At 39.0% G+C, this 27970-nt stretch overlaps 1 protein-coding gene and 1 long non-coding RNA gene across 3 annotated transcripts; one reads left to right on the forward strand and one right to left on the reverse strand.

Annotated features, from left to right (window-relative positions):
- Positions 1 to 331: 331 nt before the first annotated feature.
- On the reverse strand, positions 332 to 17416 carry micall2b (mical-like 2b). 2 transcript variants are annotated; one of them, XM_079615914.1, is made up of 18 exons: positions 17083 to 17416; positions 16238 to 16286; positions 13669 to 13810; positions 12967 to 13115; positions 12574 to 12704; positions 11341 to 11868; positions 10151 to 10182; positions 9838 to 10054; positions 9455 to 9624; positions 7727 to 7775; positions 7006 to 7214; positions 5975 to 6042; positions 5541 to 5658; positions 4175 to 4277; positions 4003 to 4076; positions 3631 to 3745; positions 2644 to 2690; positions 332 to 1529 (listed from the first exon to the last, which is right to left on the reverse strand). In XM_079615914.1, exons 1-18 carry the CDS (start codon positions 17220 to 17222, stop codon positions 1459 to 1461), a joined length of 2412 nt encoding a protein of 803 aa, XP_079472040.1. In that variant the 5' UTR covers positions 17223 to 17416; the 3' UTR covers positions 332 to 1458. The 2 variants fall into 2 exon arrangements, with proteins under 2 accessions (XP_079472040.1, XP_079472039.1); XM_079615913.1 differs by having other exon boundaries at positions 9838 to 10182.
- Positions 17294 to 27930, forward strand: LOC307000362. The gene is made up of 3 exons (XR_013798020.1): positions 17294 to 17426; positions 18821 to 18867; positions 27812 to 27930. It is a non-coding gene; the product is annotated as an uncharacterized lncRNA (long non-coding RNA).
- The last annotated feature ends 40 nt before the right edge of the window (positions 27931 to 27970 follow it).

Raw genomic sequence — 27970 nt, forward strand, 5'->3', positions numbered from 1 at the left:
TGCATCACAATTTCCACGAAAATATTAAGCAGCACAACTGCGCTCAACATTGATAAAAATAAGAAATGCTTCTTGAGCAGTAAATCAGCATATAACAAATATATGAAAATAGAAAGCAGTTAAATTGCATGGTAGTGTATAAAATTTTTATAACATGTGTGTGGGTATATATATATATATATATATATATATATATATATAATTATGTTTTTAAATATTAAAATTAAAGGGCATTTTACCATTATATGCAAAGGAAAAAAGGTGGCCTTTTAACTTATTTACAGAGGCTCAGATTTGCAGTTTCCAGGCAAAAAACAAAAACAAAAACGGTCATACCAAAATGTAAAGATTGTTTTTTTTGCAGGCAGTACACAGTTATTTAAAATGGAAATGTGTAATGCTTACACAGTTAAAAATATGCAAACAAATTTGTCTTGCTAATGGAAGGCAAGAGGCAACTAAAATAATGAAAAAAGTGCTGCATCAGAGAAACGGTATAATTACAGCTGATAACTGTAGATGGACTAAAAAGAAAAGCATTCATGTTGATTATTAAAATTTATTGCACACTGTATAAAGGTTTGGAAATGAATGTTGGGTACTGGGTAAAAAACTGAGACCTTTTGGCTTAAATTAAAAACTAAATACTTAAACAGCTTGTTACACATTTTAAGATGTACTGATTGATCAAATACAGCAAAAGACCATTCATATTTATGGAAATAAACAATAAATAAAAATCAATAAAAAGATACCTGGGCAGTGGTTAAAAGCATAACCCTATTTCCGTAGCAACATTACAGACTCTTAAAATGAACAATCCTAAATAATTGCTTAAAAAGACCCCTTTAAATCAGTGCTCTTACATTCTGTTGAGAAATTAGATGGCAAACAGTGTATTATCGCTGAAATCAGTCACTGTCTGCCCCCTGCTGCTGAGACAGTAGAAGTGTTAAAGGGTAATACCATTAAAATGATTCAAATAGGAAAGAAATATACTCTTAACTAAAAATACATGTAAAAAAAAAAAAAAAAAAAAAGTCAAGGTGTGAATATAGTACAGTCGGACCTCAACCTGTCCATTTCAGCTTTAATCCAATATGAATCAATATGACGTAAAGACTTCCTTTCTCTCAACACCGTTTAATTCCCAAATGAAACACTGACTGAGAGATTCAATCTACATTATTCAAAGGATTCAAGTGCAAAACGTTTGCTAACAAAATGAACATATCACACCCACAAAGACAGGAGATGAGGAGACAGATGAAAAATGTGCAAAAGTATGTGGAAAAAAAAAACAGTGTGACAATACATAATGATGTGATTTCACAAAAATACCATTCGTTAGAGTCTGTGTAACTGCAATTTAGATTTTGTGATCTGACCTCAAACTGCAGCAGAAACATTCTGTCTGAGACAAAACACACACACCATCCATGAGGAGCAGATGCCCGTTTACTTTTTCATGCTAAACCACCGGGATATGGAAGATTTTCTCTTGACTTTGACTTTTTCTTTCTTGATATCTGCAAATGGTAGAGCACAACCCATACTTAACTGCAAGGTACATAAAGTTCATTTCAAGAGGTCATTTACTAATGGTGACCACAGTCTCATTTGGTTCCACAGAACATCAGTAACCGCTTCCAGGGCTTTCAGACACTTTTTATGTCATGAATTGCAAATGGTTATGACTTTTGCCCACATTTATGCATTGGTTTAATTGGGTTGGTAAATTATACATTTTATAATAACTCGTTTTAGCATTGAAAATGCAGGCAGATCATTAGCCAAAGCTAGATACCTATGGTTTCCATTAGTGATCATTAAATCAAAATTGGTAGCAATACTTTTCCTGTTTGGCCTTTCAAAACATGGAATATATAAACATGCACTGAGTAATTACTCCCAAGATTCATAGCATTTGATTTGGCGGGCGGAGAGTTGAACAGGTGCTAGTTATTCCAAATAGAAAACTTTAGTTTTAGCATCAGTGATAGAAGCTAAAAAAAACTGAAATGCTGAGTTAAAAGTGCAAACAGTATTGTGAAATTAATGCATGTTTTTAATCAGAAAAACTTTCCAAGCTTTCCATATTTAGCACACCAGATACCAGTGCGTTTAAATGAGAATGTTGCCCTTGAGTGAAATCTCTTGTGCAGTCAGCTTTACTAAAAGGGTTTACAATTACAAACTAAATATATCCGTTTATATTGTTGTGTTGACTAGAATCAGACACTAAACATTACCGATAATAATCCTCTGTGCCATCATTGAACAAATGGTGACAATAAACAATCGCCTCTCTGTTGCCAGCCTCTTATTATGTGCAAACAGGAAGGGATGTTCATTTTGAATCCTCTAACAGAATGGACTATAATAAATAGAGTTGCCTGCAAATTTCTGCCTCTTTAAAATTGGAGCCAGCTGGTGCGCAGTAATCAGTTTCTAGCTAGGGAAATGTAATCTAATCTATTGTACAAGAAAAGCAGGGGAAATTTGTGGCAATTTATGTTAGTCCTTAAAATATTATTTATTGATAAACGTTAAATATTTACTTCTTTTGCTCCATCTCTTTCAAAGGCCTATGGGGAAAAACATTTTTATTCACAGGGTTTGATGCTATATAATCATACTTACCAAGATTCTGCATCATCTTATTCAGCTCCTCATCCTCCTCTTCCTCCCTGTGGATGCAAGTGTAAAAAGAGCCGCAGATGTCACATTGTGTAAAGGTTTCAGTTATTCAATGGTTTAAATATTCAAATATTTAAATACATACAAACAAACTACTTATTTTAATGAAGTGTACCTGGTCATATTGTGCATTTTATAAAACAATAATAAAAAATAAAAAGTTGTAATTTTTTTTTTTGGTAATTTTAAACTCTTCTGCTGATGTAACCAATGATGTATGCGCAAGGAAAAATATCCTATATCATCATCCAATAGCATTCAAATACAAATCAAATTAAATAGCAAATAACTTTAATACCACTGAATAAAATAGTATTAATTTTCCTTATTTATGGGACATTAAGCAAAAAGATTAGGTATAAGAAATATGATATGATATGATATATGAGATTTATGATATGATATATATGAGAAGATGTATGAGATATGATAAGATATATGATGAGACATATATATATATATATATATATAAATATGTGATATATGCAGGTGAAACTCGAAAAATTTGAATATCGTGCAAAAGATCATTTATTTCAATAATTCAACTTAAAAGGTGAAACTAATATATTATATAGACTCATTACATGCAAAGTCAGATATTTCAAGCCTTTATTTGTAATAATTTTGATGATTATGGCTTACAGCTTATGAAAACCTTTTCACAATATTCTAATTTTGAATTTGGGGTTTTCATAAGCTGTAAGCCATAATCATCAAAATGATTACAAATAAAGGCTTGAAAAGTCTCACTTTGCATGTAATGAGTCTATATAATATAATAGTTTCACCTTTTAAGTTAAATTACTGAAATAAATGAACTTTTGCACGAAATTTAAATTTTTCGAGTTTCACCTGTATATATGATATGAAATAGATATGATATACGAGATAGACTGATATGATATATGATATATGTTGCTTCCTGCACACCTCAGTCTGTCTTCATCCAACCCCTCTAATATGGCGTTCCGGTCATTAACAATCTCCACAAGTTTGGCCATCAGCTCGTCTTCTCGCTTACGCTCGCGGAAAGTCTTCAGATTCGCTACAGGATACAAAAATAATTGTATAGCTAGATTAGATTTTACTTTGAATGTGAAGCACTTTAAACAAAAGTAGACCTCTTGAATAAGATCAAATCAAGCAGTTAGTTGTTTGTGTTGACTACGATAGTCTACACAAAGCTTCATCAGCATCCTGAGATGCAGTGACCCCAAAAAGTATGAATGCAATAGCATTATACAAACAAAATATTAAACCAAGTGGATGATGTTAAGACTTTTTTTCCAGTGTTGTACCAACCTGGTGTCTCCATCAGTCTCCTGAGCTCGGCCTCAACACTGGGCTGCTCTTCTTCAAGATCCTGCGTCTTGGCACTATCAGAACACAAATCACAGATAATAACCCCGTTTAATACACAGAGCATTCAGAAATACAGGATATTCACTATCAGCGTTCAACAGTTTGCACATACATGTACACAAGCTCGGATTCGCGCCTCATGTAGACCTGTTTGTTTCTGATGAGGGTAAACCAGTCCACCATTAAGTCATTCATTACTGTGTCCTCTTCTCCATCTGAAGAAAATAAAAAAAAGAAATGCAAGAAAAGTTAAAGAGCTGAGAATCTACATTTGTAATATTGTCTCCACCTGCTGGAGCACCAGAGGACAACATCAGTTTCTGAATGGTTATGTTTTAATAAGCATGTTAAAATAATGCTTAGACCACCAAGACATTGATCCTCTATTCGTAATAGATTAGTTCACAGTAAGGATGAATCAACACTTTCATTTAGGCATTGAAAAAAAAAAAAATTTTTAAGGGACTTCGATTAAAGTTTTTTTTTTAATTAACATTGAATATTGATGTATTATTATAAATGATTTGTCCATACACAATTTTTTTAAATAAATTTTCCCTCAATCTTCAATCAAAATAACTTCCCCTCCCTCTTGCGACGACATCTCTTCTCTAATGATGCGTTTACTGACGCGAGGGCGGGGCAACCCGTCACTCAAATGACATCACAGCAATTGACCCTTTTCACATTTCCAGGGTTCTCAGATAGTCGTCTTAGTTGGGTAAACGTCTATAGTGGCGAACGGGAGACGACAGCAAATATAATTTTTATTTTTCCATTTGCACCAATAGCAAAAAAACTAAAAAAATAGAGGTTGAATACGTTGGTCAGAAGTGAGAGAGAGAAAAAAAAAGGTCAAATTTGCCTTCACACCCTCCGTCGTTGTATTAGAAACACCCTCACAGCAGTGTTCATTTGTTTTCTGTCATTTACTGACAAGGTAATTATATAACAATATATAGCGTTACAAATGTGTATTCATTTTATTAACTATGAAAACCTTACTAGAATCGCAATGTTGATAACTGTGGAAATGCATCACCACAGTCTGTGAAAAGTGTCCACAGCAAATGACAATGATCCAATAAATGTTTTAAACAAAATTAAGTCCCGGCCTACAGAAGCCGTTTCACTCGGATATACGTCACAACAGGGAAGAAAACACAATCGCAATTCCATTTCATGCCAACTAATTAATATATACATTTATATATTTTTATTTTATTTGTTTTAATAGAATGTGAAAAGTGTGTAAACTTAATTCATAATATGTATCTTTATTTTTCAAAATAATGTGACAGGAATAATTATTTTACTGAGAAGTGGATCTGACAAAAAAGTATATAATAAATAGATCCACTTCTCAGTAAAATAATTATTTCTTTGTCGTGCGAGTCTCTATGTATCCCATCATTTTATTTGATCAACTTTAAAAGGTGATCTGTTTTTTTTAAGAGTGTGTGTATTTTTGTACTGACCCTCGTCACTTTGTCGGAGTTGTTTTTCCAGGTCTACTCCTCTTTTCTGCAACTCGTTCATATTCATCTCAATTTCCTTCAGCTCTTTCTGAATGTCTTCTTTCGGAATGTAATCCGGCTAAAGCAAACAGACACACAATATGTCAAATGTGAACTTTTGCACATATTACTCTATACAGATCCTAAGTGGTTTATTTATTCCTTTCAATGCTTTCTTTAGTCTATCTGAGGAACTGAATAGATGGTTCAGAAGTCTGGGTTTACTATGAAGTCACTCTATTTTGATTGTAGTCTAGTCAAAGATAACTGTGCCCCAAAGGGTCCCTTTGACTCTCCAAAACAGTCTAAATAGGCCCCTTGACAAAATAATCCCTCAACACACACAGAAATGCACAGGACCAGATAACACATGTAATTAGCGTTTTGACACACACCTTGTGTGATTTGTGAGTTTCAGTCCCTGAGGGACTAACCGGAGAAACACTGCTGCCACTGCTGGAGACTGGAAGAAAGACAGAGAGGAAAACAGACGGATGAACGGAGAAACTAAAAAAAAAAAAAAAAAAAGTACTGCATGCAGTGCTCCCCTATTCATGTTAATGCAATTCATATTAATGTTAACATTTTAATGCATGTTTGGCTGTACCTGGCACCCTTACAAAAAAGTATCATGGCATAACCTTGGATTTTGGACACAGTGCAATGCATTTAAGTTGATATTCTTCAAAATAACTTTGAAGGACTACAGTAAGTGTATCCTGATATGTAAATATATGGTTTCCATACGCTGCAAAAATATCCTTAAATCAGTATCTTGATCTTGTGTCACAAGATATATTTACCTGAGAAGCAAAATTGTACTAGTACTATTAAAAATAGTTTTCAGTGATTGTAATAAAGATTCAAAAAATAATTAATTATTTATATTTTATATATATATATATATATATATATATATATGAAAGTATGCTAAACTTAAACCTTAAAGGAAAATTAGAAATGTTGCATAGGCATCTAATGGAAATAAATAATTTTAAGTACTAAAATGACTAAAATGTTAACAAAAAATTAAAAGGAAAATAAATGAAAATGACAAAATCCCATAAGATAACAAACTTGCAAAAGAAAACTGAAAACATAAAAAAGGGCTAATTCCAAATATTAAATTCTAGAATAGTATATAAAATGGAATATGGAAAACACTGGTTGATCATGGTATTTATGCTTACATTTATATCATTATTTTGTTATAAGCACATTATATTTTATATAAATTATTTTATTTTATTATAAACTTATGCTTTATGCTTAACCCTCATAAAATTGCTTTGCTATGGATAGATCGATTTTTTTTTTTTTTTTTTTACTTTTGACTGGTAAATCTTTGCCAGAACAAGTACTTGTTCTTATGTGACCTTTTGAATAAATAAATATTCCATTTCCTCAACTTTTCCTAAGGCCTTACCACTAGTTTTAGGCCTGTTGCTCCTCGGGCTAGGTGAGGGCACTTTTGTGGAGCTGATGCTGATGGAGATGCTGGTGGAGATGCTGGTGGTAGATGGAGCAGGAATGGATGCTGGGGTGATTGCCAGACCTGATGACCGTGGAGAAGCTGCTGCTGCTTCCGGCCTCTTGGAGGGTGAGCTGGTGCTTTCTATATTACTGGGAGGAGTTCTAAAAAAGAAAAAGGAAAAAAGAGAAAGATATAAAACTTTTCTACGGTGTTTCTAAGCCACTAAATGTTTAGCTTCGCTTCTCTCACCTCTGACGGGTGAAAGTTTGGGAGGGTGGGGCAGGAGTTTAAAGGGGGTATTTACAGGTGAAAGATCTTCATGGGGAAAGTGCATGTGCACTGAGCTCTATCGCTCTGGGAACTTTCAGATACGACCCACTGCTGGTCTTATTGGGCGCAGCAGTTTTACGCGCCCATCAAGAAAACCAATCACAATAGATCGTGAAGAAGTGGGAGGGACAGACCTTCTGGAGAACGAAGCGGTTAATCGATGAAGAGCAGGATGATTTGGTTAGGGAAATCATATAGAGAAGAAGATAATAAATGATTTTACTGAGAAAGAACATGACAAAATGATTCATAAATGCATTCTACACTAAAGAACAAGACAGTATTAGTAAAAAGATCAGAAGCTGGTTTCATTTGGAGAGACGACAGAAATGAGCAAACTTACTTCACAGGCTTGAGCATGGACCTCCAGCCAGATGGAGCTGTATCATTTTCTGAAATTACATCAAAAGATTTGTAAAGTTTACATACTTCTTTTTACACCTTCAAAAAGTCCCTGAGCGGATATTAAAAAAATGGAAAAGGAAAGCTACAGTTATTATACTTTGTTTAAAGTCTTTTCTCAAGTGTTGTGACGCATTTCCGAGTGAAATGGAGTATTGAACAGAGGGCAGGGTTTTACTTTAGCGCTACTCCTCTCCATCTCTGCTCATAGCAGAGTAACGGTTTGAGGGGAGTGGTGAAGCGTTTAAACAACCCAAGCCGTCAGGGACCCAAGCCGTCATCAGAAAAAGAACCGGAAGCAACTTTTCAGACTTTGATTAAAGATAACCACGGCAAACAATTTTTTTCTGTGTATTAACTTGCACGGATTAATTGTTCACCACAAGACTAGTAATATCCGCTAACAAAGTAAATAGGGTCAATTTTTATTTCATGCCGACTTTAATGTGATTTATCCAGGCAGGATATGTTCCTACATCAGCTTCCTTGTTGGTCTATGATTAACATTCGTATCAGTCAACCAAATCAGATTGTTTGTTTCAAACAGATCAGACTTTTTTTTTTTACATACTTTTTATTAAGTATTTATAATTACTTTTATTAAAGGATGCATTAAATTGATTAAAACTGACAGTAAAGACATGTATAATGTTACACAAAGTCTACTACAACTAGATCCTGTAATATATTTTAATATGTTTCCATTTTTATGCATTTGAATTTTCAGGATAATTACTCCAGTCTTCAGTGTCACATGATCCTTCAGAAATAATTCTAATATGATGATTTTGTGCGTAAGAAACATTTTTTATTTTTCATCATCAATGTTGAAAACAGTTGAGCTGCTTAATATCTTTGTGGAAACCAAGATATGTATTTTGTTCACGGATTTTTGGATGAATAGAAAGTATATACTATTTATAATATAACCTTTTGTAATACTATAATTGGCTATAAATGTCACTTTTTATCAATTTAACGCATCCTTGTTGAATAAATTATTTTAAAAAAAATTGTTTAAATAAAATTAACGGACCCCAAACATCATTATAAATGTCTTTACAGTCCGTTTTTTTTTTTTTTTTCAATTTAATGCATCCTATCTCTAATAAAATGATTAATATCTTTAAAAAAAGCTGTATGACAAAAATCTGATTTGATTGATTGATAAGAATGTTATTCATAGACCAACAAGGAGTTAGGAACTAATATCCTGTCTGGATAAATCATAAAAAAAACTTTGAAGGTGCAAAAACAACTTTAACAATAGTGTATTTTATACCTCAAAATCTTATAAACCTCAAATGGAAATGTGACATGATGATATTTCCATTTTATATTACTACAATAACATATATAATAAAAATAACCATAATAAATAAATAGATCTAACACAGAGGGTCCTTTTCCTCCTTATTTTAGTGTCCACTACACACCACTGAGGGACTATTTGTTTGACAGAAATGTGTTGATCAAAAACCTGATTTTCCTATTTTAAAGTCACTGTAAAGTGAGGATTTTCTTTAAGCATCTATATTAACTAAGTATCAAAAGGTACAGAAAAACATATCCGTCAAGCAAAACTCTCTCTGCAAACAACCAATAAGACCAAGATATGCAAATGATCAATGCATGAAGTGACAGTTGTATAGATGAGTGTCTCCCTCACCCTTGCTGTCGGACATCAGCGGGCTCACGGGCCTGGATGAGGTTTTATTATCTTTGATCCAGGATGGCGCTGTAGCAGCGGGGGCAGTAGTTTTCACATCGGTATCCTGTGCTTTGAGACGCACCTTACCAAAGGGGCCTTTAGCACCCGATTCCACAGGGGAAACATTACTATGGAAACCAAAGTGTGACGAGAACGTGTTAATGGATGTGCCTACACTAACACGGCAACAAACATTTTAAGATGGATTTAAACAATACTCAACAGGCTTGAGTACATAGAGGCTATAATTCTGTTTTATGACCCTTGTATACCTTATGAAAACAATTGATAAAATAAAGTCCAAGTATGCAATGTGCTTTATATAGGTGAATGTAGCTCACCTGCTGCTTGCTTTCAGCCCAGCTGGACTCGGAGACAAGCTGTTATTGTTTTTTTCCACCGTCACCATCTTTCTGATCACAGCCTTGGCTTTCTCTTTCTCTTTCTCATTCTCCTTCTCTTTTTCTGTGTTCTGTGCTTTTGCCCAGTCTCCCACCCGTAGCAGGACTCTTGTTTTACCTGCTCCAGCTCCAGCGGTGACTCTAGGCGTTGTACTCTCTATTGTAGGAGTAACACTTACTGTAGGAGTAATACTTACTGTACTCACAGGTGTACTCACAGGTGTAGTTGAGGTGTATGATGGGGTGCTCTTACTTTCAGGCACAGTACTGCTAGGCTCAAAGAATCTAACAAAGAAAAGGAAAAAAAAAATTTAAGTTCTGGTCAGTACAACAAGCTGAACATTGTCAAGTTATGGTCAATCACCAATAAATCGGCAACATTAAAATTCTATTTTGTCCCAAAAAAAAAAAAAACTAAAATCAATAGGCTCAATCATACACGACAACGATGTACTAAAAACGGAAAAAAATTTCCTTTGTGTTTTTGAAAAGATTCACGTAAAGACGACAACGTTGTCAAAACGATCCCCGTTCACATGGATCCATGAAAGCGACTAAAAATGCTGCATTATTCATGCCAGGCCAATAGTTGACACGTAATACACATGTGCATGACATCACCATTTTCACACATTCAGATTTTTGTAGTTTAAAAACTTGCACTTTAAAACCCATTTTTAAAAGTCTGCATTTTCAGGCTCCAAATCGCTGTGTAAATGAACGGCCAAAACACATATAGTTTTGTGTTTAGTTGAAAACTGTCTTTTAAATGCCCTTAAGTGAGTGAAGACTTAAGTAAGTTTAGGAATCACAATGTTAGATGACAGTAAAGGGAAATGTAAAAATTGGGGAAATGAGCATGCACAAATAAATATCCAATATAAGTCCAATTCAGATTGATAATCTACATATATATATTTTAATATTAGTAGACATGATACTGATATAGCATGCACCCCTCTTTACAATACAAACCAACACATTTTTATCAAAAACCACCTATATTTTATGCAATTTAGCACTATTATAGTACTTTTATAGAATTGGACTACTATTATAGTACTAGATTTCAATTTAGCTGAAATGTTTGTCATGCATTTAGTGATTTTTTCCCCCCTTCCTTCTATTTATTTGATCTTTTTTTATTCTATATAGCTTTCATTTATTTTAGTTTTAGTCATTTTGTTACTTCATCTTAAACCCATTTAAGCTTATTGACAAGGCAACATTTATATTTTCATTTAAAGTTTTCATTTAATATTTATACTTTATTTCAAACCGAAAACTATTTTTAACAGTTTCATTTTACATTAACAACACTGATCTGAAATGCAAGAGAAGCACACTTACACTATTAGTCAGGACTGGACAAACTTTTTTCCTATCCAAAACTTAACAATTTCACAAATAGATGATCAGAATACCGAACTGAAAGACATTCACCTCTTTCTGGCCTCTTGGTTCTTCTGTAAACTGTTGCTAACCGCTTTAAGAGGCTCCGTGGGTGTTTTGGGGTTAAAAGAGGTTTTCACAGTTGTTGTCTCTGGTGTTGGAGTTGTTTTTGGTACTGGCTTGAGCTGAACTGTTGGAGTAGGTGTGACAGCTAACCCACGGGTGGGTGTACGGTCACTTTTATTGGCCAGCCAACCAGTTTTATATGCGCTAGGTGTTGAGCCAGATTTTTCAGTACCTCCACCTGCTGCATTCTGGACAGTCTTGGTTATAAAGGTAGACTGCGTCTTTGGTGGAGGCACTGTGGTGTGTGTGGTTGGCGCTGTTAGAGGCTTCTCTGTGCTTGTGTGCGTCTTGCAGATGAAGGTAGACTGCGTCTTCGGTGGAGGCACTGTGATGTGTGTGGTTGGCGCTGTTATAGGCTTCTCTGTGCTTGTGTGCGTCTTGCAGATGAAATGGCCTGGTTCTTTTCCAGCCTTGTAAGTGCCAGAGAGAAGAATAGTGGAACACTCTCTGCATCTGTTGAAAAGGAAGGTTGAAAAACAGACTTAAAAACAGAGGAAACTGCAATTTGCAATTGCAAGTCCCAAACTCCGGAACAATTCATATTAGAACTGCCCCTTGTATTTCGATTTTTAAAACTCGACTTAAACCTCACCTATTTTCATCAGCTTTCAACCTTCTTTGAATCATTGAATCTTCTCTGCCTCTGTGTACATCCTATGTTTGTTTGGTTTGTATGCTTTTATTGTACAGCAATTCTGTCAACCTCAGTTGTTTTTAAATGTGCTATATAAATAAATATTGTATTGTCAAAAAAAAGGTCTAAAGGGATATGTGCATTGGATAGCTATCTGATCAGGGGAAAAAAACAATTGTAAATGTTTTCCAAGACATCAGGAGGTGAATGATTAACTTATAGTATATTAGTCCAACAGATATTTATCTTCACTCCCTTTTCATGCATACTAAATGATCAGGTGACAAAAAAAAATAACTCTACGATAGTTGATGAACAGCAACAATTCAAGCAAAACTGAAAGGCAGCTATGACAAAAAACACTCCCCACATTACATTGCACACATTAAATCATTGCGATGACAATTCAAACATGATTCACTAGTCATGTGGAGTGGATTTGTTTTTGCATTAATGTGCTATTTTTAAACATAAAAATAAATTAATAAAAGGATCATTGGCCCAAAAAAACAGAAGTGACTTACTTAAAGCAATTCCTGTGGTACAGTTTCCCATCTACTAGGTGGCGCTGCACAAGGTGAACATGTTGGTTACAAACAGTACAGCTGCTGCTCAGAGTTCCTGATTTATTGGCACGTTCAGCCAAAACTTCTCTCTGGAAATGTCAAAAAAAAAAAAAAAAAGATAAATTAGTCACAGTGCAAACACCTCAAGGGTTTTATCAATTGATCAAATAATCAATTATGTGCAAAACAATATTTACATTAGTTATCTCAGAATAAAGTAACTTAAGACAACGGCAGGGTTAAATTGCTCATGTGCCCTCATTACACACACTTGACCAAAAATACAGAACTGTCAAACAATTTAAAGTTCCTCTATGAGGTGACAAATCTCAGATAAATTACATATTGTACCTTATTTTCGTTTGCCGGTTTCGGCGTCTTATTTTCTGTGGCTGGTTTAGGTGAAGCATAAACTTTAGCTGTGACAGGTTGGTTCTTCTTCTCAGATGGCGCTTCGTTCGACTCTTCGGCTGATCTTTTAATCCCACCCATACCTCCAACTGCACATCCAAAGAGTGAAATGTTTAAGCAATGCTAAAAATGACCACACGGTAAACATCTTTTTTAAAGAGGACCTATTGTGTTATTTTGTGCCTATTATGCTTTAGGGTGTAATGTTGCAGTTTGAGCATTAAAAAAGGTCTGCAAAGTTACAAAGCACAGGGTCACTCCAGAGAGAGTTATTCTCTATATCAGATCGCACGGTTTCTGAACTCCCTGAAACACCTTGATTGTAGTCTATAACTTTCCTGGTTAAGTTGCGTTCATAGCGTGTCTAAAGTCGTGGTTATTGAGATTTCCCAAACACGCTCAAAGATGTTGACCAATCACAACACACTGCTCCAGCCGACCAATCAGAGCACATTGAGCTTTTCGGAATTAGGGGCATCATAAAGACATGAACTAAACTGGACTGCGATTCCACAAAACATCATAAGCCCTCTCTACGATCAACTTAGCTCAAGATGATTTTGAGAATCTCATCACAGGGTGTTACTGACAGACTGGGAAGAGAGGTGCCGCAACAATATAAAATGTGTGCAAAATTCTTACTGGGAGAACGTCCATGGAAATAATTGTAGTACTGGGACACATAGGTCAGAATGCTGAGTCGATCAGGCACTTTTAGAGCCACCATGTCTTCGGCATCCAGCAGGGCAGGTATACCCAACTCATTCTCTGCCACCTCGAAAGCCTGGTACAAAAAAATACAAAATAATGTGAGGTGTAAGAATTTCACAGGTGGGATTTGACTCTCAGCACTAAGGGTGTTTCAGTGTGTGTGTGTGTGTGTGTGTGTGTGTGTAGACATTATCACTGGAACATCTGTGTAGCAGAACAATTAGAGGATTTCCTATTGAAAGTGTTTTTAAAATAATATACTCCTATTATCAAGTGCTAGACCTGCAAAAATCATTCCAAATTTTAACATATCTTTGATATCTGCAGGCTGCAAAAGGGAAAAACATAATTAATGTGTTGATGAATATTAACTTATAGAAAATACAAGGGGAACTAGACAATAACATTACTTTTAATTATTATTATTTTTACAAATTAAACAAATGCACATTTCTGCATTCATCAGCTTTTACACAGAACATATTGATTGACAGTAGCTATTAATCTTAGGAAGTTTTGAACAAGTTTTGTTTTCTGTTGATCAGTGATCAGTGTTATACTTTTTATATCACCAGATCAACTTTGACACATATCTTATATATATTTCACAATGATGAACCGTTGGGAAAAAGTTTGTAATTTGTGGTGATTTTCCATCCAGAGGAAGAACTATAATTCCTCCATGCCATTATGCACACACAAAAATGTGAGCTTGGCCTGGATTTGTTTGGGAGAAAAAAAAGAAGAAAAAAAAACTTGGTCATGTCTGCTCTTGTTTATTTTTGATCTAAGGAGAAAAAAAAGGAGAAAAAAAACTAGATAAAATCTAGCCATTGAATCCTCTGTAAATATTAATTCAAGAACTCATAGAACAGGAAATGCAATTCAAAGACCACAAATCTAAATGTAAACACTGAGAATCACTACAGATCTAATAACTGAGAATGTTAAGACTTCTTATTTGAAGATTTTTTTTTATTATTATTTATAAGACGGCACAGCAATGAGAGGGGTCAAAACATTTCATTACTTTTGCGCCATTATGTGTGTGACAAAACGTTGAACTCTTAGTCAGTGCCAAGTTTCTGCTTACCTTATCCTTAATCTCCACCCTGTAGTAAACCATGCATTACCTTATCTTAACACTTTCACTTTCTCTGTCTCTCACACGTGTTCTGTTTGGAAAGAGAATGTCTTCCTTACATGCACACAAAGCTATTCATTAGCTTTTCTTTTGCAGTGCTTTCATTATTGTATTCTCTCTTTTCACAACAATGCCCTTCTGGACAGCATTCCTTTTTCCATGGAAACAGGAACGCAAGTGTGTGCAGATGATGATTTATAATGGTGCACAACATGTGATTCAGCGGCCTCAAAAATAGAGGAAACCACAAGAATAGGCCTGGAGTATGCATCCAATCTGTCACATCTTAGCCCTGGTCAACCACACATGGGTCAAACAGCTCCATGAGAGGTCTAGGAAACATACTAACTGTTAAAATGATGGGGTTGTGATCTACTTGGAATAAAGACATTTCCCAAAAAATTTAAAGTTGTTGATCTGCTCTCTTACAAATAAAGAACCAACATTTTTTTACTAGCCGAGGCCATAAGAAAGCATTTTCATATTTCACAAATAACTTTGATTCTCTAGTTCTTTAGGAAAACATTTTTGTGGGAATGCTTTAAAGAAGCCTAAACTATACTGATCTGAAGAACTGAATGTATCAATGACTTTTTTAACCTGGAAGAACTGTATAGTGAATCCAGGAACCCTACAAACACAAAGGTTCTTTATTGGCATTAATTGTTCCATGAACATGAACTTTTCCATAAAGGTTCTTTATTATGGAAAAAGGTTATTTTAAATAGCTCACCCAAAAATGCAAATTCTATCATCATTTACTCACCCTCAATTTGTACCAAACTGTATTTATTTCTTCTGTTGAACACTGTTTTCTGTAGAAAATATGATATTTTGAAGAAAGTCGGTAACCAAACAGTTGATGGACCCCAAAGATTTACATATTATTCTTTTCTCCATAATATCGAAGTCAATGGGATCCATCAACTGTTTGTTTTCCCATATTCTTCAAAATATCTTATTTTGTGTTCAGCAGAAGAAGAAGAAGAAATTCATTTTTGGGTAAACTATCCCTTTAAGAACTGTCCACTAAAAAGGTTCTTTGGGGAATCAAAAATGGCTCTTCTACAGCATTGATGCAAAAAAAAAAAAACACACGTTTGGAACCCTTATTTTTGAGAGTGAATGGTTAATCTGCTTTTCATATGGCTGATGATCACTTTGATGGACTGAGGACACATGTATTTTTAACTATTGTGAAGACGGTTATGATATCAGAAAAATAAAAAATCTAAATGAATTAAATTTGTTGGATAAATGGCATAAATGTAAAATATTGTGATAGCTAATGGAAACTACAGAAAAAAAGTGATAAAGGTTGATAGAGATAATTTTATAAAGTGAACAATATCTTACCTGTTTATTGTTTTCGTAAATATTTTCCTTGCTCAAAGAGTCAAAGTCGCTGCAAGAGAGCAAAATGAACATGAGTGAAAAGAAAAGGGAATTTACAATGCCAAATATGAACAATGTAAATCTTACACTAAAACAAACACAAATCACAAGCATGTATCAATGCAATGTCAACAAACAAGTGCCAGATACTCATTTGAAACAACTAGAATTTTTCAAGACATAAACATTGAATAAACACAAAGTTTGAGTATTTCAATTCTGTTTCCCAAGATGTAAAATAGGTTTTTAAAAAGTTTTAATGTCATTCAAAGTTCTAAAAGTTCCAACATCTAGTTTGGAATTCAAAAAATGTCAATATTCTTGTACTAAGTTATAATGTAATGCAAGTTTTAAAAGTTCTGTTCCGAAGTTCAAGTTGTTCTTATCCTATCCTAGGACTAACCATTTAATAATTGTCGGCTACTAAAAGTACCAATGTTCTCTTCCTAAATTCTAAAGTTCTTAACTTAAGGTCTTAAAATTCCCATTTTGTTCACTATTAGCCTACATTTCTTCACCCTAAATTCTAAAAAGTCCCATCATGTTTCTAAAGTAATACAACTTTACATGCCATCCTACGTTCTAAATGTTTTTAAGTGTTATGCCCTCGTCCTAAGTTCAACATGTCTTTTGTTTTAATCCACAATTCTAAAAGTTCTTAAGTCTGATAGGAGGTATACACTGTAAACAAACTCTACGTTCGAATGTTTAGCATTTAAACGTTCGTCTAAAGATCAGGAACTGTGCTTTTCTGAGCACAATGCAGCACCGAACCGCGCGTTTGTTCTGTGGGGGATGTTACTTACATCAACTCCGGTCTGTGTTTGTGAATTAGAGCGCAGAAAGCCAAACCGTCCCGGAAAGATGTGGTCATGTTGGTGATCGACACGTCCCGGTATCCTCCACACTGGATTTTGCACCACTGTTGAAGCGCTTTCACAGCCATGGTGCGACAGCGATTCACGGGACTAGTATTTTAAACTGAACACGGATTCTGAAATTGCCTCCTTTGTAGAAGCGAGGGGAACGCTGAATGTTAAACGCTTTTGGTTTTCACCCACACCAAGTGATTTCACCGTCAGCTGAAGTGAAGAAACCCCTGAAACTCCTGGGAAGAGTTATTATGACGTCTTCATGGGTGGAGTTTAAGGTAAGCCTTTTAATGGACTTCCCTTACACGAATGGTATGGTACAATATGGTAATGTCATGGTAATTTGATTTCTATGGAACTGAATGATTTCCATATTCATGTACCAAGCAAGAACTTACAAAAAGTGGCCTACCAAATATGCTTGCTCAATGGCAAGTGCCATGGTAATATTGTAAAACACTATTTTTATTAGTTAAAAAAACACCAAACCAAGTGTAAACTAATTATGCTTTGATCTTTTTTTGTGTGTGCATGTATGAAGTAATTTCCCCTCAAGTTCTCACAGGTGACCTGGTGTTGTTCATTACAATAACTATGAGAATGTTGTACCAAAGACTAGATATAGGCCTACCAAATGTATATATCTTTGAAAGAGACTTTAATTATACTAGCCTTTGACAACCAGAAAGTGTCCATATACTTAGTTTTGAACAGTAGCTTATGTTGCTTTCTCATTTCATACAACTTATTTTGGAAAAAGTGTACGTAGATCATTCCTTAAAATAAATGACACTTTGTCTGATATTTTGTTTCTAATTTCAGTTAGTTCTTTTGCTAAGTGTGGTGTTATAGTCCAAATAGTGTATGTTGTGTTTAAAACAATGCGCAGTGTGAACTGGTAGTGTACATAAAGCTGTGACAGTCTATATTCCTGCAGCTGTCTAGGTGCATTATTGCAGATCAGTGTTCATATGCAGGTGGTGTTCGTTATGTTCTTATGGGTGTGTCTCGGCTGTGCTCTGTCTGTGTGTGTCTGTGTGTGTGTGTGTGTGGACGTGTCTAATCTCGCTGAGTCACACTGAAGGAAGTAACAAATCGAGGCTTGAACTTTAGACATGATTGACCTTAAACTATTTTAAGATTTCCATTATATAAACAGTACACATTTTTAGGTATAGCCAACTTTAAAACGTACTTATTTGTCCATATTTAATTATCAACATGTGCCAATGTTTTTTCTCTTAGTGAATACATTTTAACAATAAAACATTCAGAATTGAGAATAAATAGCCTACGTATTGGCAAATGTAGAATGTGTAAAAACATTTGAAGACTTGGAATGGTTGTCATTCTTTATTTGACCAATGGATGTCAGTAAGAGACCAAATCATAGTTGTGTAGTTGTCAGTGATTTCACTTTCAGCTGAAGTTGAGAAACCCCTGAAACTCCTGGGAAGAGTTATTATGATGTCCTCATGGGTGGAGTTAAGTTAAAGTTTTTAAAGGACTTCCCTTACAGAACTGGTAATGTCATGGTAATTTGATTTATATGGAACTACTGAAAAGTATACTAAAAAAGGCCAAAAATGATAATACCTTAGTAAATACATAACACATGTGTTATGTTGAACACTTTTGGTTTTCATTAACCTACACCAATTGATTTTTACAGATTTCACCATCTGAAGTTATGATGTCTTCAGTCAGTGGAGTTTAAAGGTGACCTATTATGCAAAATTCACTTTTGTGTTTGAACATAAATGTGTGTCGGCAGTGTATGTACTGTTCTTGGTAAATAATGTAACCGTACCGTTCTCTTACGTAGAGTTCTCTCGTACTGCGTCGAAGAACGCTACGGGAAAGATATTTCTTTGTCGAGATTGAAGCCAAAAATTAATCCTTAATTTTGTAATATTGTAAAACGCTTTTCTGAAGCATACAACCTAGGCGGAGCAATACAGCTCACCCATTGGCTGCTCTGCCAGAAAAGCACAGCCTATGCGAGGCCAGGACGCTGACCAATGAGGACGCTTCGCGCCCTTCTGCGTCACCTCCCGCCCAAACAGGCGTGGCCTAGGCCTATAAATACGAGCATAGCTGTCTAACACGCCGATTTTCTTAAATTCACGAAGCTGCACGCATCGTTGGATTGGATTCGAGCCACCACAGCCGTTTGGATACAAGCACCTCAGCAGGACGCGCCTCTTACCTGAAGCCGCTGGTCATCGCCGCCTTCAGCCGCCGTTCCCTGCTGCGCTTCTCCGGCGTGGAATATCCTTTACATTATGTGTGTGTGTTTTGTGTGTGTGTTCGCCGTCGCGTCACACAGTTTTTCCACACTAAAAGAGCCGAGCGTCTTTTTCAAGATGTCTCGCACCTCCTGTGGCTCGTGTAGAGCCCCGCTCAGCGACAGGGACCACGTGCTGTGTTTCCTGCCTGTGAGTATCACGCAGCTTCAGCTCTCGTCGATGGCGGCTGCCATCGCTGTAATTTGATGCCTACGGTGACTCTGCGGACTCGCCTGGCGTTCATTTACTGAAGCTGCACCCTTTTCCGCCCGCTGTAGTGCCGCGCCGTGAAAAGCGCCGTGCTCAGCGGAGCCCGGAACCTCCCTTCACCACGAGGTGCTCGCCGCTGCTGCCGCTAGCTCCTCCGCCCGCTTCGCTGGACTCTCTGACCGACGGACAAGGGCCGCTGTGTGCCGCCGCGTCCGTCATGGATGAGGAAGATGAAGCCGTGTCTGTGAAGGACGACTGCTGTTCTCTCCTCGCTTCGGGTAGCGAGGGATGGGCGAGCTCCGAGGATCTCCCCTCCCCCGCCGCTCGTGAGCGTCGACGGAGAAAGACCAGCATCGATGCGCTTACCGGCTGGATGGCTGCTTTTCTGCAGAGGAACGTACGTTACCGTCCTCACGACCCGCGCCTTTTTCTTCCTGAATTCACGAAGAAATCGCGGAGTCCCGGAAAGCCCCGTTTTCAGCCAGGATGCGCATTTCTGCTTCGAGGAAAGCTACAGTGTTAAAATCCCGCCGCGGCCGGATTTCACTAAAATGTCTCGCTCGCACAGTCCCAACATTCGCGACCGTGCCAGTGTATTTTGCAGTCACCAAATCGGCATCAATGCCCGTTTGCCTGCACACAGACGCCGTTTTCACGACGCCCCAGGTAAATCTGAAAATGTATTTACTGGTGTCCCGGCCACGGCCGATGGTGTAATGTGTGTATCCGTAATGCCCACGACCTAGTGCCCATTCGTACACACAAGCACAGCCCTACACAATACAGGGCTTGCACACATAAAATCGACTCGTGTCGGTTGTGCTTCACATGTAAGCTAGTGAACGTGCCCGCTTTTCAGTGCCCACAATCACTACACACTGCATGTCCCGTGGTTTCTGTAAAAACGAAACGAATGTACGGTCAGTCGGTTCTGATAGACAGTACTCTCTGTGCTACACGGTGTCCCGGCCATGGCCGATGATGTAATGTGTGTAACTGTATGCCCACGACCCAGTGCCCATCTGTACACACAAGCACAGCCCCGCACAATACAGGGCTTGCACACATAAATCGACTCATTTCGATTGTGCATTATATGTAGTGAGCGTGCCCGTTTTCAAGCGCCCACAATCACTACAAGCTACATGTCACACGGTTTCTATGAAACGAAACCTATGCACGGTCAGTCAGTTCTAATAGACAGTACTTCCCAGTGCTATAAATGTACCCGCGTTCACGCACCCACATTTATTCTCAAACATGCCGAGCCGTACGGGGCTCGCACCGCGCGCTCCCTCTTTCAGCTGAGAGAGCTGAGAGCGCGCGCGGGCTGCCCGCTCGATTAAGCGCGCCCCCGCATCACGCTGCAATGGCGCCCATGTTACAGCACACGACTGCTCTCGTGTCGCCGCCATTTCGCGACCAGAGCCCGGTTTTTCAACCCGTGCAAGCACAGCCCTGAACAACACAGGGTCTGCACACATAAAATCGGCTCATGCCGATTGTGTTTTACATGTAGTGAGCGTGACCCACTGCCAAGTGCCCACAACCACTACACACTGCACGTTCCGCGGGTTTCTGTAAAAACGAAACTAACGAACGGTCAGTCAGTACACAAAAACAGTGTTCCCGGTGTTATAAATGTGCCCGCCACCAAGCGCCCACGTTTATTCACAAACATCACGAGCCCTACGGGACTCGTCCCGCGCGCTCTCTCTCGACACAGAGAGCTGAGCGCGCGCGGGATGCATACTGTGTTAAACATGCCCCCCGCCTCACACGCCACGGCGTCCATGTCACAGCACACGGTTGCTCTCGTGTCGCCGCCATTTCGCGACCAGGGCCCAAATTACATTCAACCCCTAGTCACACGTGCAGATGCATGGGAATGACTCCCCGGGGTCTCAGAATGGGTGCTAGAGACTATAAAAAGAGGCTATTCGCTACAGTTTCATCGACGCCCTCCCCGTTTCACGGAGAAAGTCGAAACTACGGTGAAAACAGAAGTAGCACATCTACTTCGAGCCGAAATAGCGAAGCTATTGAGCAAAGGGGCCATAGAGCCTTTATCTCAAGCTCAGAGCGAAGGGGGTCTGTACAGCAGATATTTTCTGGAACCGAAAAAAGACGGGGGTCTCAGACCCATTTTAGATCTCAGGCATCTGAACAAAGCGCTGACAAAGCGAAAGTTCAGAATGCTCACGACCAGAGCTATCCTCGCGCAGATTCGCCGAGGAGACTGGTTTATGGCAATAGATCTGAAAGACGCGTATTTTCATACAAATTGCGTCACGTCACAGGCGATTTTTGAGATTCGCCTTCGGGGGCCAGGCATATCAGTACACAGTCCTGCCATTCGGCCTGTCTCTAGCACCTCGTACATTTACAGTGTGCATGGACGCGGCGCTGGCACCCCTGAGACTCCGCGGCATTCGAATTCTGAATTATTTGGACGATTGGCTGATTCTAGCTCAATCACCTTCAGAACGCATCCGCCACAAGACCCTAATTCTCGATCACCTCGAGTGCTTAGGTCTGAGAGTCAATTGGGAGAAAAGTTCACTGTTTCCCAGTCAAAGGATCTCCTTTTTAGGACTGGATCTGAACTCACTGTCTATGACAGCACAGCTGTCATCACAGCGCAGGCAAAATACCCTGCAATGGCGAAATCCTTCCTCAGCGGCCACATAGTGCCACTCAGGAGATTTCAGAAAATGCTGGGCCTCATGGCCTCAGCCTCAACAGTGCTGCAGTTGGGCCTGCTGCGCATGCGCCCACTACAGTTCTGGTTGAGAGCGCGCGTACCGCGCCGAGCATGGTTACACGGTCGTTATCGCCTCAAGGTCACTCAGGAATGCATTTCAGCCCTGACACCATGGAGAGCGTCAGACTGGTACCGGTCAGGTGTAAGCCTGGGGACTTCCTCGAGCCTGAAGGTGGTGTCCACGGACGCGTCCACCTCAGGCTGGGGAGCACTGCTCGACGGCAGTCCGCTCTTTGGCCAGTGGTCAGAGCGAGCCGAACTACCGCACATAAACTGCCTGGAAATGATGGCAGTGGACTTTGCGCTGAGGCGCTTCTGTCCCCGGATAAAAGGACACCACGTCCTGGTCCGCTCGGACAACATGTCGGTAGTAGCCTACATAAACCGCCAGGGTGGCGTGAGATCCCGGAACCTATTCAGGTTAGCGGAACGCATACTGGTGTGGGCCCAGCACAACCTGCGCTCGTTAAGAGCAATGCATGTGCCAGGTCACTTGAACGTAGGCCCGGACAGACTCTCACGGAACAACGTTCCTACGGGAGAGTGGTCCCTACACACACAGACAGTGCGTCTGCTGTGGAAAACGTTCGGCAGAGCGGAAATAGACCTGTTTGCAAACCAGGAAAACGCTCATTGCCCAGAATTCTTTTCGAAGAGCGCGAACGTGCTGGCCAGAGTCTGGCCCCGCCGCCCGCTCTATGCTTTTCCTCCTGTCTCACTCCTGCCTCAAGTGCTGGAGCGTATCAAGGAGAGCGGATGCTCAGTACTGCTAGTTGCTCCATTCTGGACGAATCAGACCTGGTTCCCAGCTTTGATGCGACTGAAAAGTACTGCCCCGTGGCCGATTCCAGTGAGGAGAGACCTCCTCTCACAGGCCAAGGGCTCGATTCTGCATCCTCACCCCGAGCTTTGGTCCCTACACGTATGGGCCATAAACGGGTACCCGCTAACCTCCCAAGAGGAGTGTTAGACACGATCGAACAAGCTAGGGCTCCGTCTACTAGACGGCTCTACGCTTCCAAATGGTCGGTGTTCTCTGGATGGTGTTCAGATCAAGGTCTGTCACCACTTCAGTGTGGAGAACCGGAGATTCTCTCCTTCTTGCAAGAGCTATTGGATAAGGGAAGAACCCCATCCACGCTCAAAGTCTATGTGGCTGCCATATCAGCGTTCGTTAATCCAACGCTTGGCCGTTCACTAGGCAGGAACGACCTGGTGGTCCGCTTCCTGAGAGGCGCCAGGAGGTTAAACCCTCCAAGGCCTCCTTCAGTCCCCGTTTGGGACCTTTCTACAGTGTTGAACGCTATGAAAGGGGCCCCTTTCGAGCCTATTCACTCAGTTGACATGAAACACCTGTCTCTCAAGACCGTGTTTCTTTTGGCTCTCGCTTCAGTGAAGCGTGTGGGAGACTTGCAAGCGCTCTCAGTGAGAGCTTCTTGTATGGAGTTCGGGCCAAACGACTCTATAGTCGTATTGAAACCGAAGCATGGGTACGTGCCTAAGTCCCTCAACACACCGTTCAGGGCTCAGGTCATCTCCCTGTCGGCCATGCCGGCCTCAGAGGACGGAAATAGCTCCCTTTGCCCGGTCAGGGCATTAAGAGCTTACGTGTCCCGCTCCGCTGTTTTTCGACAGACGGAGCAGCTCTTTGTTTCGTTCAGCGGGCGCTCCAAGGGACGAGCTGCAACGAAACAGAGTCTATCTCGATGGGTAGTGGACGCCATTGCGCTAGCCTACGCATCTAGAGGCTTGGAATGCCCTTTGGGCATCAGAGCACATTCCACGAGAGGCATGGCCTCTTCATGGGCTTGGTATAGCGGAATCTCGTTACATGATATCTGTATGGCGGCAGGCTGGGCCTCCCCGTCTACATTTATTAGGTTCTGTAACCTAGAGGTTCCTGCGTTGCAGGCTAAACTGCTCTCGGTCTAGAAGACTATGTATAAGTGTTCCTGCCCCGCGCTGCGGCCCAGGTCACTTCAATGGTAATATGTACAAGTGCTCCTGCCCCGCGCTGCGGCCCAGGTCACTTCAATGCCTAATATGTATAAGTGTTCCTGCCCCGCGCTGCGGCCCAGGCCACTTCAATGTTTAAGCATCACTCACTGACAATGTGTCCCATGAGCATGCTATTACCCTTCATATATATCTATATTTACATATATATGCTATTATGCCTTAAGAGGCACTACTATAAGGGATGATGCTATTTAGCCGCTCTCCCTATACTTCTTGGGGTAGGCGCTTGTATACCAGGGCGCGCGCGCCCTTAGGTGTCTGTGTCGATCCAAGAACACGCACGGCGGTTTGCATGGGGTTCCCGTAGCGTTCTTCGACGCAGTACGAGAGAACTCTACGTAAGAGAACGTACTCGGTTACTAACGTAACCTCGGTTCTCTCTAGGAGAGGGAACGAGTACTGCGTCTCATGCCGTGCGTGTCCACGCTGCGTCGCTTCATTGACGAAAATCGGCGTGTTAGACAGCTATGCTCGTATTTATAGGCCTAGGCCACGCCTGTTTGGGCGGGAGGTGACGCAGAAGGGCGCGAAGCGTCCTCATTGGTCAGCGTCCTGGCCTCGCATAGGCTGTGCTTTTCTTGCAGAGCAGCCAATGGGTGAGCTGTATTGCTCCGCCTAGGTTGTATGCTTCAGAAAAGCGTTTTACAATATTACAAAATTAAGGATTAATTTTTGGCTTCAATCTCGACAAAGAAATATCTTTCCCGTAGCGTTCTTCGACGCAGTACTCGTTCCCTCTCCTAGAGAGAACCGAGGTTACGTTAGTAACCGAGTACGTTCTCCACCCACTGTGCGGCACGCACTTGCGCCGCGGTTCATCTCATGACGATGCATACGCATCTATAAAACAGACAGACAGAGTTAGGCGAATGTATGCTTCTGTCAATGGATATGCATTCTAGCTTCCCTTAAACTTTGTTTATCTAAAGATGAGACCTGACTAGCACACGTTGCTATCTGTGTTTAAACTAAACTCATTAAGCCTTGCCAATTTAAACATTAAAATGCATAAATATTCAAATCTTGCGCTTGAACAGACAAATTCACACAAAAATGGTCAATATGCCTGTCTTGGCAAGTATCCTATAGCAAACATAGTAGGTTATGTCTTAAGTGAACATAACCTACTTAAGTGAACGTAAAAAGAAAGACAACACGTATCAGTATTAGTATACTGGATCAGGTCTTAAAGTGACAGTAGCCTAATATTCCTGCTCTCTGTGTTTTTAATGTTAATCAAACAACAAATGACAAGGAAATCACTGCTCTTGAATAGCTTTTGTAAGTTTAATAATGATTTATCTTTATTTAATTTCTACTGTGAAGATTTTATGTAATTTAGTTTTACATTAGATTACTTAGTTCAATTTGCGTACCAGAAAACTATCATTAGATCTACCTAAAACCCCCGAAAAGCTAATTTTTTTCCTTTCTCTATTGTATTTATTGGTGCCATTGCTTGTAGTTTGATTATTATTATTTTCTTTATTTGTATTTGAGAGTAGTCTTTTTCCCCCTGAACATAGCACGTACCGTACCGAAACTGTGATGCTAAAACCGTGATAAAAACCGAACCGCGAGTAATCTGAACTGTCTAACTATGGTAAAAAAAAAAAAAAAAAACACAACCAACCTATAATGGTAAAAATGTACCCACTCCTTTTTTTAATCCCTCTCAGAATAAGCCGTTTTCTGTTTCTATACAATGTGACATAACATTACACAGACCAAATCAATGGCACCCACGACTGCTGACAAACTCTGCCCTATTAGCATAGACCCGCCCTGAGTGAGCTGTACACAGTCCGCCATGTTTATCTCCTCGCCAGAGCATTTAACAGCAGTATTCAAGTAATGTATTCTTATGAAAGCTACTAAAGTTATTCAATCAAGAGCAGTGAGTGATTTTCAGTTTTTCTTTTGTTGTTTGATTCATATTAACAGCATAGCAGTTATTGTATATTACACTGCTTTCACTTTAATACACAGATATACAGTAATATACGTGATTTCTTTACATTCACAGACATAACCGACTGTGTTTATGTGAACTTTATGTTTTTGACATTACCTTGTGTTTATTTGACCGTTTAAGCGCAATAAGACGCGAAAGAGAACACGGGACGCGGCGTCTGACATCCAGCTTTCTGTGCGCGTGCTCCGGGTGTGTGTGCTCAGAAAATGGTTTCAGAAGACTGATGTGGCTTTAAAACGCATGCAGATAATACACTTTATTGATGATGAACTGCAATGTCACGTGAGATAACTGCGATAGAGATGATAATCAAAACCCAAACAGATGTTTTAGTTTTTGGCTGGGTATACTAGCACGAGCTGTACAGGATCTGCCCTCTTCTGGACAGCCGAATTGAAGAGGGGCAGCTCATTTGTAAAGAAATCAGCATGTTGTTCCTTCCACTCAAAAATGTTTTAGAACATGGTATAATAAATGGTATGTGAGGTATTTTGAGCTGAAACTTCACAGACACGTTCTTGGGGAAACCTGACACTTATATTACATCATAATAGGTCCTCTTTAAGGTAAGGGCCTTTAAATGACTTTAAAAACCCCCTGTAGTCAATAATTGTATCCCTCAAAACTCATCTTTGATCACCAAAATGACAAATTTAAAAGTTTTTTCCTTGAATCTGTTTTATTCATGCCTTTAAATAGCTTGAATGTAACTATACACCTTTGCCTCATTTAGTATACGTGGTTCTATAAATATGGAAATTAGCCCCGCCTCCACTCACTCACACCAGCTCAGCCATCCACTCCTTGAGGATCACAAGTTGACGTGATTGGTTACAAGGTAGTTTGTGGTAGTCGAAACTGTCTTTGGTTCACTGAGAAAATACTGTTGACTTGTGAATTTGCACATGGTTTGTCTTAAAGCATATTAAAAACACAACATATAAACAACGTTAAAAGCTTGATTTTCACCACAGGGGGACTTTAAAGGACGGTATACATTTTTAGATATAAACCAACTTTAGAAATTGACTTTTTACTATTTTGTTAATTTTTAATCATCAACATGTGCTTATTAAGTCTTTACTAAAAGTAATAAATGAATAAGCTATTTGTTGAAGAAGTTAAATCTATTGTTCTAGAATTAAACGTGGTTTTGAGTATTTAAACAGTCCTAAATTATTGCTTGTAACAGCACACACACTTTTATCTTATTTGGAACATAAAGAGGAATCAAGAAATTAATTTTTAGTTAGAAATGCTTGTACGCCAATGTTTAAAAGAGCATGAACGAACCATTTCCAACAAAATGTTGCACTGTGTGTATGTGTGTGATCAAATATTTCTGCCTCTCTAAACATGGCGACAGAAAAAAAAATAATTCATAGTATAATGTCACTTCTTTGGCAGCTAAGAAATGCAACGAAAGAGTGAGAATGTGGAACATCTGGAAACTGTTATCTCTGAAGCCCTCAATATACACAGAGAATGCGGGGGAGTGTGTGGTACTGTGTGATTGTTTTCTTCTAGGCTAAAATGAATGCTATTCTGTTTTTACTGCCAAAATAA

Source organism: Phoxinus phoxinus (genome assembly GCF_949152265.1).
Source record: "Phoxinus phoxinus genome assembly, chromosome: 6".
Taxonomy (NCBI): Eukaryota; Metazoa; Chordata; class Actinopteri; order Cypriniformes; family Leuciscidae; genus Phoxinus; species Phoxinus phoxinus.